The sequence below is a fragment of the Python bivittatus genome, unplaced genomic scaffold (assembly GCF_059951505.1).
Source record: "Python bivittatus isolate LINGU-HERP-01145 unplaced genomic scaffold, Pbiv_v1 ctg000610_np1212, whole genome shotgun sequence".
Classification (NCBI taxonomy): domain Eukaryota; kingdom Metazoa; phylum Chordata; class Lepidosauria; order Squamata; family Pythonidae; genus Python; species Python bivittatus.
Window position 1 is genome coordinate 47006514 of NW_028277088.1, and position 14365 is coordinate 47020878.

General features: G+C 38.7%; 1 protein-coding gene across 2 annotated transcripts in view; it reads left to right on the plus strand.

The window, feature by feature from the left end:
- Window positions 1-2084: 2084 nt before the first annotated feature.
- Window positions 2085-14365, plus strand: part of STAC (SH3 and cysteine rich domain) — a 69258-nt gene continuing 56977 nt past the window's right edge. The window contains exon 1 of one of the 2 annotated variants that reach the window (XM_088150954.1): window positions 2085-3021. In XM_088150954.1, coding sequence (XP_088007080.1) covers window positions 2917-3021 — 105 coding nt within the window. In that variant the 5' untranslated portion in view covers window positions 2085-2916. Of the gene's footprint in view, window positions 3022-11145; window positions 11261-14365 lie in introns of those variants that run through there. The other variant, XM_088150955.1, reaches the window with a different exon arrangement.

Here is a 14365-nt window from a genome sequence, read left to right on the forward strand (position 1 = left end):
AGGAGAAGGTAGGTATACACCAGCCTCCACCATATCCTCAATGATCCAAAAAAGTTGACTGATCCTCAGAGCTGAAATGCTGGGGAGGAAAGAGAAGACAAATGTGCCAGTTCAAATGCCCTCATTACAGAGGAAAGAGAAATTATTAAACCACTTTACTGCCAGCACTATCACCGTGGCAACCTGTGGATACTGCTTGATGGAGACCTGGGACGCAGTCTTTGGCCTCTGAGGAGCACCTGTACAGTCTGCCGTCTGCATGCCTCATACACACCCAAAGTGTATGTTGCTGGAAGGTTGTTTTTCTACAGGCCTAACTGCTAATCTATGCTTCTCATGCAGGTTTCAACTATGCTGTGATTCTCATGCAGGTTTCAACTCCAGGCAGTAACTGTAGACATGATTTTATATGCAATTTATGTAACCTGATGCATGCAAAAAGGTTTCTGGGTATTCATGACATGTGAAGAAATGAACATCATCTTCTTGGGCACACTTTGACTTACCAGTATTTACATGATCCTATTTGGTGCAGATGTAAGAATATTTCCATTCACAGAACTAAATATCAGTGCAACATGCTAATCTGCATGAGAAGCATGGATTAGCAGTTAGGCCCATAGAAAAACAACCTTCCAACAACATATACAGAGCACTGTGTGTGTGTATTGTAATTATACACAGTAAAACAAATATGTTCTGTTTGAGTTCCACGGTAGGATTTCCTGCCGCAATCCCTTCCCCTCATGTATTCCTTGCACACACATTTATAATATAATAAATATTTTTTTTTTCCTTTGGATTCCTTTCTTTTGCCAAATAAATACCAATGCCATCCAAGCAAAATTCCTTTTCTTCACTGGCTTGACTCACACAATACACAAACTCATGAAGGAGTTTGGTTTTAGCTCAGCATGTGAAATCCAGCTATTTTAATCCATAAACCAAGTTTTTAGACCTTAATAAATTGCATGAACTCAGCTGATTGTGCTATTCAATAAACCGCAGTTACGCTAACTATGGCTTGGTGTGATATACAAACCTAAATACTATGCCATGTTCTGCCATAGTACTAAATCTGGATAATTGGACGACCTAATATTTTTCTCTAGTGAATAAAGTCATGTAAATTGTTTCATGAAATCAATGAAACACAGAAAAGTTTTAGAGTCACTAGGAAAGAAATGAATTTTCACAATTTGAATTAGCATAACAGGCATGTAGTCCTAATCCTACATGTAGGCATGTAGTTGTAATCCTTCCCTTTTCCCCTTTACTCATCTCCACATGCTTGTTTTGTTTTATTTTGGGAAATTACAAAGAGCTGTTTGAGATTCAGTAGGGGATTCACTGAAAGGAACACTCTAAAAGAGCAGTTCCCACCCAAGTTGTTTGGACGTTCAACTCTCAGAATTCTCAGCAATGGCATGATAGCTAAGGAATTCTGGGAGTTGAAATGCACACATCAGGAGAGTGCCCAGATTGGGAACCTTGCTTTAGAGTAATAAATCAGGTATACATGCAGACACAAGGAATGTGCCTTCTTGACCTTAGTAAAAGGATATGCACCCTGGTAAATACCTCTGAGTTCTATCTTGCTAGGGCATCAGTGCCATTTGTCTTAGGAAAACTCCCTTGCAAATAATGTTGAATGTGGAAGAACAGGTAATTTGGTGGAGAATATTTATTTATTCTTCTATTTGTATACTGCCAACTCCAAATGGACTCACACCAGTTTACATGTTTCAGAATTTTCAAAAACAATTTCTGCCCCGTTTTAAATTGTTTGTGTGTGTATTAACCTGATACCGCCGGTCCTTTCTTTACTGAGAAAAACTTAGTGGCTTTGTTTGCATAACACATTTTTCCACGGTTAATTGAACCACTGTTTACACCATCCAATTACCTGGGTTCACACGACACAATAAACTACAGAGGTGGATTCACCCAATATTCAAGCTTAAATATGGCTCAGGGTATCACACAAACTAGGCCATAGCAGTGATCTCATTTTTACTAATACAACAAGCTGGTGAAGAGACCTTACCTCTTTCCACAATTTATTGCATCACTGCCACCGTGGCAATAAAATGTCTGCACCCCTTGATGTTATATTGCCACAGCAATGGCCAGATGACGCTATAAATGGCTAATGCAAAAATTCTCGATGACTGACCAGGATTTGAAATCAGGTCTGCTCGGTTGTAGCCCAGGGCTAACGACTGCAGCAGCCTGGCAGGAAAGGACGTTCAGGGTTACATCTTATTCTACCTGGAAAAATGAGAGGAAGAACAACTGGCCAGCACCTCCTGGAAAGCACGATCCAGAAACAGAAAGGTTTGGATTTTGGACGAGGTCCTCGGGGCTTTACAACAGCTCCCCAGGAGTCCTCGTGGACGTCGCTCCTTGCCACTACTAGAAGCACGTGTTCCGCTCCAAGGCGCCACAGAGCTGCTCCGCTGCCTCCCCGCCCTCCATGTGTTACGCTCACGCTTTCTGCTCAGCTCACTCCCCTTCGGGGCTCGCGGGGGGGGGCGGCGTGTCGGCTTCTCCGTGTTACACCTACCCGGCTGGGGAGGAAAAAGGGAGGGTCGACAGGAGCCGAGAAACAGCAGTGGGCGCGTCGACCGTCCCTGATTAATTTGGTACCGGTGAACAATCCATAACTTGCAAGCAGGAGCAGATGCGGGCGGGAGGGACGCGGGGTGGGGGAGGCATAAAACGTGAAGGCAGCGGAGGAAGGCTAGAGGGTTTAATTGTTGTTAAGTAGAAAATCCACGCCTGCATCTTGGAGTCCGGCGGAGCCCGAGGAAACCCGCTGGCTCCGGAGGAATGGCGAAGCGAGAACACGTGAACTAAGCGGAGAGCTCTTCTTGACAGCCAGTCACAGCGGCGGTTTTTCCTGTCAGAGGCGAAATGATTCCTCCGGGCAACGCGACTGAAGTCAGCCTTGAGAGGGTGGGGAAGGAGAACGACTGTCAGCCCCCCTCTCCTGCCTCCACCACCAGCCAGGAATCAAAGGTATCTCAAGCGTCGGGGGTGTGCGTCATACATCCATACAGATAGACATCTGTGTGTGCCTGTTTGCGGGTACGTCGATCTCCAGCGCGGCCCCCGAGTCTTCATCTTTTCGTGGCCGAAGCTGACCTCGCAAAGGTTGACGTTCTCCGAGATGGCTCTGGAGGGGTGGCCTGATTAGTTTGGGTTTTGGGGTTGTGGCGAAGGGCGGTTGTGTTTAAAAGGATTCTGTAGTGGGAAAGTTTTTAGGTATTTATTCCTGGAGGAATGGGAGGCATTTTGATTGATTTTTTTAAACCGTTACTATATTTGGGGCTTCAGTAACTCGCGGCTCACAAATTGCTCACTACTGTGTTGAATAGGCTGCAATGGATTCATTAGGGGAAAGTGGTTTTTTTAATGCTTTCCAGGAATTTTGCAATTTAATGGGTAAGCAGATCACTAACTAAAGGCTAGTCATAGATCTTAGTTTGGGGGAGTGAGGGCAGATCCCTCCCCCCTCCCCCCCCCTTTTCTAAAATGGTTGTTATTGGCCTGCTTAGTCTTACCTGCATGATGCAAGTCAAGGTTCTTTCTATTTCCAGCATTTCAAAACTAAGTGATTTGGCAGACAAAAAGTTTCTTTGGATTAGGTTAAATCAGGAGCAGAGTTCTATAAAGGGAATAAAGCAGAGCCATGAGGTGTTTCTGCTTAATCAGGGCATGTTATGAAAGGCCAGGAAGTACCTAGGAGCCTCAGCAACCTGTTCACTGGATACATCAACTAAAGAGAGCTCTCTTTCAGGGACTAGACCAGTGTTTCTCCACTTTGGCAACTATAAGATGTGTGGACCAACTCCCAGAATTCCCCAGCCAGCAAGGCTGGCTGGGGAATTCTGGGAGTTGAAGTCCACACATCTTAAAGTTGCCAAAGTGGAGAAACACTGGACTAGACATTCAACCAAAGTCTGATATGTGGACTCTGATAAAGGACTTCAGATATGTGAGACTGTGATATAAATTGTGTTGGCACTATTTGACACTGATCTCAGAGAATAATAATACTACATTAGCTTCATAAGGTAGTCAAATCAAGAGTCAAGGTGGTGTACAGAGTTAAAGATATTCTAAGAAGGGTCAGGACCAAAGAAAGCTCAGGGTAGGAAGGGGAATGAGAAGAAAGCTGGGATGGTCTTCCACAAAAGCCTTTTTCAAGTGATTTGTAGCAGTTGTGTGGCAATACAATTCCCATAGCTCCCAGGACGTATGGTCAACTCCAGGAATTCAACCCATCTGAAGAGGCACTGAGGCTATAAAATACCATTATTATTGGTGAGGGAGAGGGGACAGGAGCTGCAATGATTTCCCTTTCCCATTTGATCAGTATGATTTCAGCAAGCGTGTCAAAGATGGAGACTAACATGGTGGTAGATGGTGCTCTGAATTATGTCATATAATCAATAGGACTACTCCATGCTGTAACAAGAAGTTATATGGAAGAGCAGCTGTGAGGCCTTGTGTCTATTTGAGTTGTGGGAGAGAGGGAAGACTGCATTTACTGACACATATTGTTTTGGCCTATAGGAGAGAGAATTGGGGCATCTTGAATTTATAACAGGGTTCCAGCCTAATCTCAGGAAATATAAATTGTTTTAAAAGTTCTCTGTGAGTTCGACGCTATTTGAAGTATACCTTTTTGATGAGGATGGATAAAAGTACTTTGTGCGAAAACACTTTTGATATTTTGAAAATATTCTCAGTTAAATTTTCCCACATAAAAATGGGGAAATTCACATCTCAAACTACGAAGTATGAAATGATAAAACTTAAAATCTAAATTCTGCTTGAATTTAGCGGGATGGCCTTCAAGTTTTAGAGCACTTTTTGATCTTGGCAGTTTTGATGTTGGTCTTTATATTCAGTTACTAAACTCAAAAGTTGGTATAAAAAGTCAAATTATGTTTGCTTAAAAAACATAATTTGATACAGAAAAAAAGATACAGAACTTTTGATATATCTTTCTAATGAGGAATATAGATTATAGCTTTCTCTTTGCCCCTACACATTATATCCTACATGATTGATTGAGTGGGAAGCCATACTTCTTCTGAAAGATTGATAGCAAAATTTTATTTATTGGTTTTTCTTCTTTTTTCAGAAACAAATTGCAAGATCAAAACTTAGTATACATCTGTTAGCAAAGATTATGTATTTTCTAAAAAATAAAAATTGTGGTCATCTCCAAATGTGAAGCTTTTAGGGCCCTGTAAAACAAGGTGGATAAAAAGGATTCGAAAAGGGATTGGGTGAAGTGTCCTTTTTCTACCCTGAAATTTGACTTCTGCTTCTGTGAGTGCCAAACCATGCTACAAGACTTATTCTATTCTGGTTTGGCCAGAAACTTGAGTAGAAATACTTCCAGTAAAAGATGGCCAAAAGACATTGTAAAATGCTGCTTATAATCTTGCTTTGTGGGTACATAATTAGAGGAGGAAGAGGAACTTTTATCTAGTCACTGCTTTCTTCTCTTATTACCCACCGGCACAACAGGTGCCATAACTAAAGTGTTGCATTTCCATAGGGGCAGCTCTAAATCAATTGGCTTCTTGGGGACTGTCTTAAACTCAGAAAGCAAGATAGGCAATTTTCCCAGTGTTCTACTTTGTAAACACAGCTCAAGGGTGGCTGTTTCTGCAGTTTACTCTTAAGACCTCAGGAACTGCTTCTGTAGCTGCTTTTCTATCCCTCTTGCCTTAAACCAGAGCCAGATGTGCAGTCATCAAAGCACTGTTTTACTGATGCATGCTAAAGCCGCTGTTTTTATAACATTTTCCCTATTTTTTGGCCTTTAAAAAAACAAAACAAAATTTGAGAGTATTTTCTAAACAAACTGGGTATTTTGTCTTTTTCAAAACACATTCTATGAAATCGGTAGGGCTTATTTCAAAATAAACATAATTTGAATAGGGTTTGAAGTGATAGATAACAACACAGAAATTTGATTTCAGCCCTATCTTAAAGCAGTTGTTTTCAAATTATGGTTTAATGGATAGTTGCGGTTGGACATGTTTTCATGGTGTTTCTGCCCCATTTAGGCCACATTACTTCGGCATAATTTGGCAAATATATGTTGCTGGATCCAATCTTTCACAAAGTCCCTAGACATTTACTGTTGGGGAGAAAAGAAAACCAGGACAAATGTAAATTCCCTAGTTCAAGCCAGAACATTTGACAAGTTTATGAACTAAGTTAGACAAGCCATCATACAGTTCCTTTGGCAAAGGCTATTATCCTAAACATTGATTTGAAGAGGAGTTCATTGGAGCTAAGGCAAGCTCTTTCAAATATGAAATATTCCAAGAAAATACATTTTATTAGAGAGTGTTCTGCTTTCTCATGAGTGAGTCACCTGATCCACTGAAATAAATAAACATTTCAGTACTTACTTGGCCCATCATTTACAGCAAATAATTCTTCCTAGTATATAATCATTCTTTTAAACTATTGCTTCCTTTTATATCCTGTTGTATCTCTAGATGGCATGAAGGTTCTTTCTGTCTCCATTTTATCTTCACTACAACTCTGTGAGGTGTGTTGGGCAGAAAGGGAGTGATGGCTCAGTGATTTCATGACCAAGTAGGGACATGTTCCTGGTCCTAGACTAAAGCTCCATGGAGTGTACAAGATGGGGGCAATAGGTGGTTTGCAGATGCCACATGTGTCCCTCCAGCACAAATTTTGTAGCTTCTGCCCCTGAGTCTCCTCAGATTGCTCTGCTGAAATTCAGCTGCAAAACAATGAACTGTAGCTGGGTGATATTTTATTTTTTATTTACATTGTGAGTCAACTGTTGTAGGTAGATGAAACCTTCACTAAGTTTAACAAACACTTGTTTCACTTGGTTTGTTTGTTGTTTGTTTAAGAAGCCAAAAAACCTGGTTCAGAAAATGTCTGCCACGCTCAACTAGAGAGCTAGTTGGGACATGAACATGCTAAAGCTTTTAATGATTGAACCACTTCTGGCTCTTGATGGATGGTTTAAATTCCTAGCACATAGAAACCTAGTCTGTCAATGAGAAACCTAGATTGATCTTTCCTTCCCTGTCCTTATAATTTGGTATTTTTCCCCTGTGGATTTATTCAGACATGCAGTCATCAGTTAGGCTGAACTGGTATGGCCAAAGAAGTTTTACCATGTTCTGATAGTTAGATGAATCAAGGAGGACAGAACCCCTGAATTGCATTAATGTAGGTAACGCTTTTTCCAGCATTCTGATAAGATTTCCGTTTGCAGTTTGCACTGATCAACAGGTTTGTCACTCAGCTAAATGTAAACTCAAAGTATTGTGGATATCATGCCTCCTTACTGGAAGAGATGATCTTGGTACATACAAACTGAGATGATGATGTAGTAGACTACAAGGTAGAAGGTGGCTGATTTTTATATGTCATGATTTATTAGCTGCAAATTGGAAAAAGACTACACAAACTAGGTTGTATAATGGCTGGTGTGGGTCTTCCGGGCTGTGTGGCCGTGTTCTTGAAGTTTTGTTTCCTAACGTTTCGCCAGCACCTGTGACCGGCATCTTCAGAGTGCAGGAGCACAGACAGGAGCAGTTCTCTCTGTGCCCAGGGTGATGTGACCCTTCTGTGGGTATTTATAGAGATATATAGGTTGTATATTTGGCTTCATATATGCTTTCTCACCCACATACACAAATGATGCACAATATTTTTTTAGCCTATCTAGATCGCATGTTTAAGTCCAGCATTCCCCAACCTTATGTGATGGATTACAGTGCTATGCTGGCAGAGATTTCTGGGAGCTGTAGTTCTAACATATCTGGAGGGCACCAAGTGGGGGAAAGCTGGTCAAGCTTGATGTGCTTAAATCTTAAGGAAACAGTCCTAAATACAAGCACTTGATGACAATGAGTTTTCTGTTTTTCTGTGTACAAGATGTGAAGCCTCAGGGTTGCATGAAGCTCCCAAAAGATGTTGGTGTAGCCCCAGCATACTTCCAGAAGGTGCAAACAAATTCTTAATATGACAGAAAATTATTAAATAGCAGTTTTATTAAATCAACTTTTTTTTCCTAATTCTATCCACTTCTTTGTCCTGTTTCTTCCTACTGTTTGAAGACTGTCTTTCAGTATGCAATTCACATCTGCCTGAAAACAGTTATGTACCACTGTTCAAAGGAAACATATCTTGGATTTTTATATAAATCACCCAGAAGTTAAACGACAGTTGTTAATATCTTTGCTCACATTACTAGTATTGTCATGGTGTCTCAGCAGCATTTCATACTGTGTAAAACCTGAGTACATTTATTGATATCAACTCCCACAAAACTCTTCTACAGGTCACTCAAGTAGTCTAACATAATTTGATATATGAGATCTATCTTACAGTTCAGTGGAACAAGCTGTGAGGAGCATGACTGGGCTGCTGGATCTATTCTCTCTAAGAACCCCCCTTGCCTCACTTTACTATGGTAGATATGACGGGTACACCTTTATGCTAATCCCTTTTATAGACCATAAAATCTAGAAAGCTATGCTGTATAGAAGCTAGGAATATGCTTGCCATAGACAGTTTAGAGCTTAAGGAAAAGTTGATTTAGCAGGCATTAGACACCTATTGTAGCACTGGCAGAGGAACTGTAAAACCTATTGTCTGAAAATACACTAAGCCATTATGGTAAAAGATAAGTATTTCATTCTACATAACTACTTCGTTCCTGGATTATTCCTTGGTATTACTGTAGGTGAGAGATTACTACTGTCAATATTTTGATATGACATTTGTCTTCCAAAGACATCGACGCTGTGGAAGAACACTTCATTGCTTTCTCTCAATGGAAACTGAGCAGCAAATGCCTTTCTATGTAAGACCTAATTCCATTCTTTGTTTTCCTTTTTTGAGATCTGTCCTTCAGCTTTAATATAAAAATTGTACCTCAAAACCTCCCCAAAGAATTTATAATTTATATTAACTGGCATGAAATTACCCTTCTGTCATTTCGGGATATTGCACTGGATTTCTAGAGTTGTTTCTGTTAAATTTCCTGTTAAATTTGATGGAAACTAGATAGTGCTGCCTGATTTAATTCTAATTTTTATTCATTGAGGGGGTTTTTTTTAATCTGTAGCAGCCTACCAGAAATCTTTGGAAAAATGTTATCTTCACTGGTAAAGCAAAGATTTTAACTAAGTTTTCTTCCTGTTCAATGTATCCAATATTCCATACAAGTAGACCTCTATCTTACAGTATATGACACTTCTAATCCCTTTGTTCAAAGTAATACACTTGAGAACTCAACTTTCAGGCCTTACAGCAACTATGGGAAACCTCCAATCCACAGGCCTAATCCAGCCCATGGAAGTCCCTAATCTGATCAATGCGCAATGTATTTTAATTGTTAGGGAGTTTGGGAAAATAACAAAAAGGCTTAATTGACTGTCCCTTTAACTATTAAGGTGCTTCCAGACAGGCAGCTCCTGTCTATGAAAATCCATTGTGCAATCATTTTATCTTTCCTTCTTTAGAAATGTTATTTTGTGATAATAGTCAGAAGGAATAATGGAAAAGACAGTGAACAGAAGGCTGTGTGAATGAGGGAAGGAACTTCATAATAAAAGTCTTATCTGAAGGCACCTTGGCCTTTTTTTCTAATTTAACCAGGCAAATGGGATTAGGTATTAATTCTGAGGACAACTGCTAAGTACATAATATGTTAACATTCTCAGCATGTTTGGGAAGCCAGGGTGTTCTGTGCAAAATCCTCTTTGTGTACCCTTTCTCCTCAACAGAGTTCTCTCTCTTGAATATTATGATTAAACATGAAGTTATAATTCTAATTCCTTGTTAGGTTCCCTATCATCTGAGTAGCTGTTGGGTTTACAGACTGATGGTGATGTACAGTGAATGGCTGTCAAGTTACTGCAGATCATAATGCTTTGTTGTAATGACTAATTTAAAAAAAAAAAAACTACTTCTTTCACTGGTCACTAGGGATGGAAATTCTTTTCACCAGATCCAAGATTGGTATAAAATTGTGCAGTCCATAGGCATATATTCATGCATTGAAGGAATATGGAATATATCAAAAGTATGTGCCACAATGTGCCTCCCTAGATTTGGTTTTTCCACTTGTGCTGGTACCATTTAACCCAGCCTCCCATAATTGGTAACAAATCACTTAGCTCCCTTCAGCAGACTGAGGAACAGTCAGTCAAAACAGCTTTCTGAGGAAAGTCAAATGGTTAAACATTTAAATAATTTTCAAAACCTTGCAATAACAGCTCATTCTATATTTGCAGAGTGTTGTTTTTCTTCAAACTATTGCCCCCTTGATGTATTAAGCTCTAGATTTCCCACCTAGTGTGGCTAAATCTGGAATTGTGATCTAACGCATTTAGAGGGCATCAAGGTGAAGAAAAACACTGTAGACCATCTTTCATTGGAAATTTATATTCTACCTCTAATAAAGAGCATTTACTTGATGAAAAGAAGGTGAATGTACACTGAGACATGGGATTGAAGAGTGGTGGCAGATTCTGTAAAATACTCTGTGGTTGTTGAGCATATTATATTTAGATGCATATGGCTGAGAAAGGAATAACTCTTAATATTGTAAATGAATTCTTTGTCAATTCTTGTCTGAACAATTTCTGTAAAAATAGGAAGCACACCTGGTTAACACACTTGTATCCCAATGAGCCTTGGTTCTGTGGGGCTCAATGAGAAAGCAGCTAGAACATAGCTAAGCTAACATCCAGTGAAAATTTGGTCAGAGGTCATTTATACCATATTGCTAGCTTTCCCTTCAAAGAATTTCCAAAAATAACCAGCATCATGCATGTAACACCCCTGCCCCTATTTCTCGGATAGTAAATATATCCTAATTAATTTTCTTAATATAAAAGCCTGGTTTTGAGCTAGATTATCCAACTTCCAGTCCTGTTGAAGTTAATTCTTTTAAAGTCATGGTGTGTTTGTTAGGTAAACTCACACCAATATATTTCCTGCTTAATGGAATTAATATACTCTGAGTCTCCATTGGTGAAGGGTACGTTACCGGCTACTGAATATTTTAAAAGGCAGAGAATGGCACATGGACAGTTTATTCAGTCTGCTGAATAAACAACATACAATGTGCAGTTGGAAGGGAACATGAGAACAACCCTTTAAAATCCCCAGAGAGGATTTGAAACTCATCTGCAGTTCTAAAGCTATTCCCATATTTCAGCATAAAATGGTGAGTATTGTGAACAAACAAGATTTGTTATATTGAAAAAAGGGGAAAGTAATTAGCAAGACTTATACAAATGATGTGAACGTCTCAAATATCTCTTCATAGATCAAGGAAAAGGTGCTGTACATTTGTGAATAGCCTGCTTTTAAACTTTCAGACTTGTTTTACGTATTATTGGAAAAGTCATTTCGTCTGTCTGTTTTTTCCCTCTGTCCTGCTTGGAATATGCTTCTTCCCAGCTAGCTTTTCAGCAACTAATCTAGGAATAGTAGAGATGTTTCAGCGACTAATCTAGGAATAGATTAGTAAATTAGAAAGAGTATGAATAACTTTTAGTAACTTATTCTGATTCAAATCAGTTATGTTACACCATCCAGAATAGGATAAAGCACCAGCTGCTTGTCTAGGGAGGGACACTAGAGGTGTGCAGGATTAGCATTCGAAAGCAAAAAGTTGCTTTGAAGCATGTGGGCACTGACAAAACAACTGTTGGCAACTTCTTAAAGCAGCTGTTCGTTTCCTCAGGCTTGCACGATTGCCCTCCACAGCCACAGTGTGATCTCGAAATAAGATACTTTTGATTTCGGAAGTTATCAATAGGAGCTGAATGATCATCTCCACATTTTTACGACAAAGCAAGGCAACTCTAACACCACTACTAATGGGAATGTCATATTCTACAATATAACAGTAAAAACTGTTTTTTTAATTGTTTTTATATTAATGATTACAGTACTCATTAGCAAGTAAAGCATTTGTGCTTTATGCAGATACAAATCTGACAACAAGCCAGGTTTTACAACTTTGGCAGTGACTGTCAATAAGTTGCAGTTGACTACTGTTGCATTTTATTATTGTGGCTCCAATGCTACTATGCCTGCCTTCTTTTCAGTTTACCAAAAGTTAGTTTCTTTTAACTGCCATTGGTTTCAGCCTGTGAACATCAACAAACAGACATATATAGATAGTCTGCTTTTTTCTGATTTCTGCTCTTTTAAAAAAATGTCAAAATCCTCAAACAGTGATATTCTTTTCATGATCAAAGGATACTTGTTGGAGTGCAATATAATTACTTGCCTGTTTGAGCTTAAAGTCAGCCGCTGCAGAAAGTATAGCTAGGCAATTTTAAGTGGTGAATTCTAATCTGGAAACATTTCAGCCTGAATGGAGAACAGATTGTAGTTCTTTGCTTCTCCCTTTGCAACGGATCAGTGATTTGGAGAACTTAGTGACCAAAGAAATGGGCCCATACCTTTGAGCTGTTTGATGTTTGTTTGATATGTGAAAGTCCACCAGTGTTTTTCAGAAACTTTTATCTCCAGTATGTTTTTACCGCTTTTCATGATTTAGGTATTGATTATTTAGCTGAGTCATAGATGTCATTAAGCCTGTTGATTTCATGCTGTCATGTGCAATTTTCAGGTAATACTTTATGGGAGAACTCTGAAGAAGTGTTTGTAATACTAATAGCCCTGTATATCATCAGGTCAAGAATAATTTTATTAAAATCGTGTAGAGACTCAGTTCCCTGGACGTGCAAATCAATTCAAAAAGACTTCTAATCTGTAATAAACATGAAGCAAACTGCTAAGATCTTTATCTGTGATTCAAATACTACAAATGCTTTGCAAAATTTTTCTTAAATGTAAAACTGATATGTCCAAATGCAGACCTCTCATTTGGAGCAGCATTTGTAGAATTGCATTAAAACTGCAATAAACATCATAAAAAAATGACACTCCTGGCTTTCCTTGCTCTCCTCAATGTTTTTCTGAATTCATGTACATGAGTACTGTAATAAGTGTAACACTGAACATTGCCTATAAATTTCCACAAAGTTTACAGGAAAAAAGAGGACAGTCAGCTCTATCCATAGAGGATAGGACAATCTGATCCTCTTCTTCCAGCCCTTCTGCTTGTCTACAAGGAATTCTACATCTGCCTGCAGTTTCTTCTAGCCTATGGCCACCAAGATTGATTTACCTACTATACTAGCTAAAATTGCTTCCCATTCCTCCTCCTGATAAATAAGGTTTCTTATCTCAAGAAAATTGACTTTGTGAAGATTGCCCTGGTTATTCTCAGAACAAGAGATTAATGGAGCTAAATAGCATTGTGAATCCATTGTGATTTGTAAATGAGTTGTAGTAATTAGAACAGGATGTCTTAGTCCTACCATTTGAAATTCCCTAGGCAATTCAAGGTAAGGTTGTTCGATTAGGATAATCAGATTAGTAGTCTGTCAGTCAGCCTGGTAATCTATGGTCATATAAACATACACAAGTAGCAATAATATTAAGGATGGTATCGGGTTGTTCCACCACTCTCAGGAGTTTTGGAAGCGTCCCTTGAATTCCTATATGCTATAAAAAAAGTTCTATAAAAAAAGAAAAAAAATTGACCTGATGTAGCTATGCTATTAAATGGAGCATTATCCAAATCCAACAAAAACACTGTCTTTTTAATGAGTCTTGTTTCCATAAAGCTAGTGGCTCTAAATACAAAAGGAAAATGTTACTGATTATGTACACGTGCTAATTAAATACAGACCACACCAGCAGAAAATCCTTAGTATTCTTTGATGCTGAAGTTCTGTTTCCTCTGTTTAGACATGGTCATGACAAAGCAACAGAGACACGTTGAACGTGCATGTAGCCATTTTTAAGATAGATAGATAGATAGATAGATAGATAGATAGATAGATAGATAGATAGATAGATAGGACAATATATGCCCTTAATTCCTCTCTGTAAGAATAACTCTTTTTTTTATGTGATTTTTATTGAAACTTTTAAAAAAAGATAAAAACTAATACAAACTAATATAAAGTAAGGAAGAAAAAAAGAAAGGAGAAAGCAAAAAGTGCAAGAAAAGAAAAAAGTTGAAAAAAATAGAAAAGAAAGGAAAAAGATACAAAGAAGTGGCTTCCAATATTCTCCATAGCAGTTATATGTACAATTATATTTTAATCTCTCTCTATAAAGCTACATCATAATGCTCTTCTTTCTATAATCTATCCCGTCTAATCATCAAAGGTATAAATGACAAGTTTATTTTTTTCATTTTTACACAAAAAGTCCAGAAGGGGTTTCCAGGCACCAATAATGT